Below are 3,257 nucleotides of genomic sequence, written 5' to 3' on the forward strand. Positions count from 1 at the left end.
GTTAAGAACATCGGCCATTTCATTCTTAGAAAGTGCAGAACAGAAAAATGAATTGAAAACAGCTATGTCATAAAAAATGCGATGATGCAAGGATAATGGAGCTGGCAGACAGCGCAATAATATAATTATAAACGTGAGTATAAAAACCGGTTACAAACTAAGGTTGTCGCTGACGAGCCACATTTAGCTTTTACTTTAAGGGAAAATTAGCTGCTGTTTTTTCGCCTTTAAAGTGTAGAGAATGACCAAAGTTCTTGATTTGTTTTAATTTTTTGAACTCAAGATATGAGATATTTCACAATTAAGTAACAGTTGTAATGTTTCTGAATTCAATCTTATTTATAAAACTTTGTTTTTGTATTGGTTATCTATCGACACAATTTAATAAAACATGGAGAAACTGTGCTCCAATCTCATGAGTACAAATCAATTGCTTTTATACTCTGTAAGATTTTATTCGTAAACAAGGAAAATTACATGGAAGGAATGAGGATCGATAACTCTGCTCATTCTTCAGTCTTCACCCACACCGATGGCGTATCAAGATCTCACTTGTTCCACGACAGAGACGCTGCACCAACCAAACCCCATCAGTAATCTCCTAATAAAATTAGTATTGAAAGGGGGGGAAAAAAGAAGGAAGAGAAAGATGGAACTAACCAGTGGTGGACAAGATCCAGTTACTATCCTGGCTAATAGCCCAGAAGAAGTGTCCCAACAGCCCCTTTTCCTTTGCGAATTTAACCTTGGCAGCTACGGACTCCTGGTTATCGTAACCCACCCACAAGTCACCCGCATAGCAGTAAGCTGAGACGCTTTCCGTATCGAACACCTCGGTGGCATGCTTCTCCCGTATGAAATCCCTGATCTCCGAGAAGAACATAACACCGGTTTCGGCGCTGAGATTTTGCTTGGGACCAGCCGCAACAGCCGGAGCTCCAATTCCCGTCTGGTTTTCCGACTTGAGAACCCACGAACGCCCGTAGAGCGGCATCCCCATTACAACTTTACGAGGGGGTAATCCGGAGTCGACCCAAGTGGAAATACCATAGCTGGTCGAAACGTTGGAGCTGCTGTCAAAAAGCGCGGCGTGCGCTCCGGTGACGGAAGTGTCCCACGAGCCGTGATAATCGAAGGCCATCGCATTCACCCAGTCGAGGTTTTTCGCAATGGAGGCCGTCGGGTAGCTTCTGAGCTCGCCCCACAAGAAGAATCTCTGCGCAAAATACACTGCTGCGGTCAACAGAAGCGGAGGCCGACCCGACAATCTGCTCTCCAAATTTATCGCGCATCTCCACTCGGAGAACAATTTCCCCAAATTCTCCATTTCCGTAGTATTGCTGGGAAACTCCCAGTCGAGGTCGAGGCCGTGGAAATTGTGGCGTCTGGCGAGGGAGATGGCTGATTTTATGAACACTGCGCGCCGGATCGGATTGGACGCCATGAGAGCGAAGGCAGTGGAGTTCGATCCCCCGCCTCCGATGGAGATGAGAGTCTTTACGCACTGGTTTTTCTGCTGCACTGTTCTCGTGAATTGGGCCATCATTTTCTGCTCCTCCAACTGGAAAGTTTGGTCGTTCATAGTTGCAAAGGCGTAGAATATGTGAGAGTAGACCGCTGAGTTGATAGAAGCGGGCGGCATGAATGAGGCCGTGTATGACGGCCAATACGCAGCCTTTACATTTGATGAAACACATCCTCCCGCTGCCTCGGCCCAACAGAACAGCAAACATATTTGTACCGCAAATGCAAGTCGCATCGTGGATTGGGAGCTCTTCATCATGGAGTTGGAAATGAATGCTTTGGTAAGATATGCAGTTGCACCGCTTTAAATAATTGAACTTTGCAAACAAAGTGCCAAGTCAACCCAGTAATGGTGGGATATCTTTAGCCCGCTGAGCCGCCCACTACAGGATTGCATAAATGCGGTTGGCTGCCGAATGCATCCGATTACACGATTCCATTTCCAAAAATCCGTGATAAGATTTGGTCCGCCATAGAGAATATATGTAGCTATCTATAAGCGTATTGCGCGTTCCATGTCTGACCTTGACTTTTGAGGCTTCCATTGAGTTGAAGGTACAGGGGCCGCGTATTGAAACTTTCCAACTTCCTATTATAGTTAGTATCGATGAAAGTTTGAATTTGTTTTATTCTTCGATTTGACTTAATTAAATTTTCTGTAAAATTAGTAATTTCTTTTATGAGCTCCAGCGACATATGATAATGATGCAAGATAATAAAGAAATTGTGTCCATTCGTTTTGCCATATAATCTCCTCAGTTCTATGTTCTCAAACTCGTAATCACACTTAGGTCTGTAATAGATCCACCAAAAAGCGCACAATGTCTATTACGAAAAGTTCCAGTTACATTTGTATAGCAAGTGGTCAATTGGTGTATCTTTTAGACAATAATGTTGCTTGTGTTTCTTGTGTGATATCTTCAATTAATTATGGAAAAGGAGAGTGACAAATATTGAAAAAAGAGAGGAAGAAATATGGATATAAGAAAATAGAGGGAGGGCGGGAAGGAGGTAGAGAATCAGAGATGGATAGGGAAAGATATATAGAGATAGGGAGTTAGAGATTGATAATGATATAAATAAAAAGAGATTGAGGAGTGAAATGGAGACATAAAGATATTGAACAGGAAAGCTAAGTGAGTAACAGATAGAGGGGGGCAGTGATATAGATACAAAAGAAGATACAAAGAGACAAAAATGGATAAGGATAGAGATGGTAATATAGAGAAATATAGGTAGAGATATATTGATTGAAAAAGATGGAGAAGAGATAGATAGAGATCTAAAGGAATAAATATATAGAGAAAGAAATATAGAGTAGAAAAGACAATAAGGGAGAAAGCTATAGAGAGAGGTAGTTTATTTATTTTTATGTTTTTGGGGAAGGGGGTGGGAGTGGTGGTGGTGGTGGTGGTGGATAAGATAGAGAGAGATAAAATGAGAGAGGCTAAGACAAAGAAAGAAAGATAACGATATAAGATGTGATATGTAGAGAGGTGAAGAGAGGGATGTGTGTATGTTTAAAATAATATATACATACATAGAGATGGGGGGAGGGGGGAGAATGTGGAGATATAGAGATGGAAAGGTAAATATATATTGAGGGCTACAAATAAGGAAGGACATGGATGGATTTATAAAAAGACACGTCTACAAATAAAGGTGTTGGCATTATATAATGATTTTTATAGCTATCTAATTCTTATAGATTTGGTATTGCCTTCACATTGTAT

At 41.4% G+C, this 3,257-nt stretch overlaps 1 protein-coding gene across 1 annotated transcript; it reads right to left on the reverse strand.

Moving 5' to 3' along the window:
* Positions 1-380: 380 nt before the first annotated feature.
* On the reverse strand, positions 381-1,971 carry LOC149530505 (nod factor hydrolase protein 1-like). Its single transcript, XM_089809477.1, has 2 exons — positions 661-1,971; positions 381-571 (listed from the first exon to the last, which is right to left on the reverse strand). Exons 1-2 carry the CDS (start codon positions 1,781-1,783, stop codon positions 549-551), a joined length of 1,146 nt encoding a protein of 381 aa, XP_089665603.1. The 5' UTR covers positions 1,784-1,971; the 3' UTR covers positions 381-548.
* Positions 1,972-3,257: the final 1,286 nt, after the last annotated feature.

This window comes from Cupressus sempervirens, chromosome 11, assembly GCF_028749045.1.
Source record: "Cupressus sempervirens isolate cs-2001-9-10 chromosome 11, ASM2874904v1, whole genome shotgun sequence".
Classification (NCBI taxonomy): Eukaryota; Viridiplantae; Streptophyta; class Pinopsida; order Cupressales; family Cupressaceae; genus Cupressus; species Cupressus sempervirens.

What these genes read in the sequence shown, in the direction of transcription:
- LOC149530505 (XM_089809477.1), bottom strand. Translation starts at nt 1,783, where the DNA reads ATGATGAAGAGCTCCCAATCCACGATGCGACTTGCATTTGCGGTACAA. An exon ending in CTGGATCTTGTCCACCACTG is followed by an intron (nt 572 to 660) that starts GTTAGTTCCATC and finishes TGGTTGGTGCAG; the next exon opens with CGTCTCTGTCGTGGAACAAG.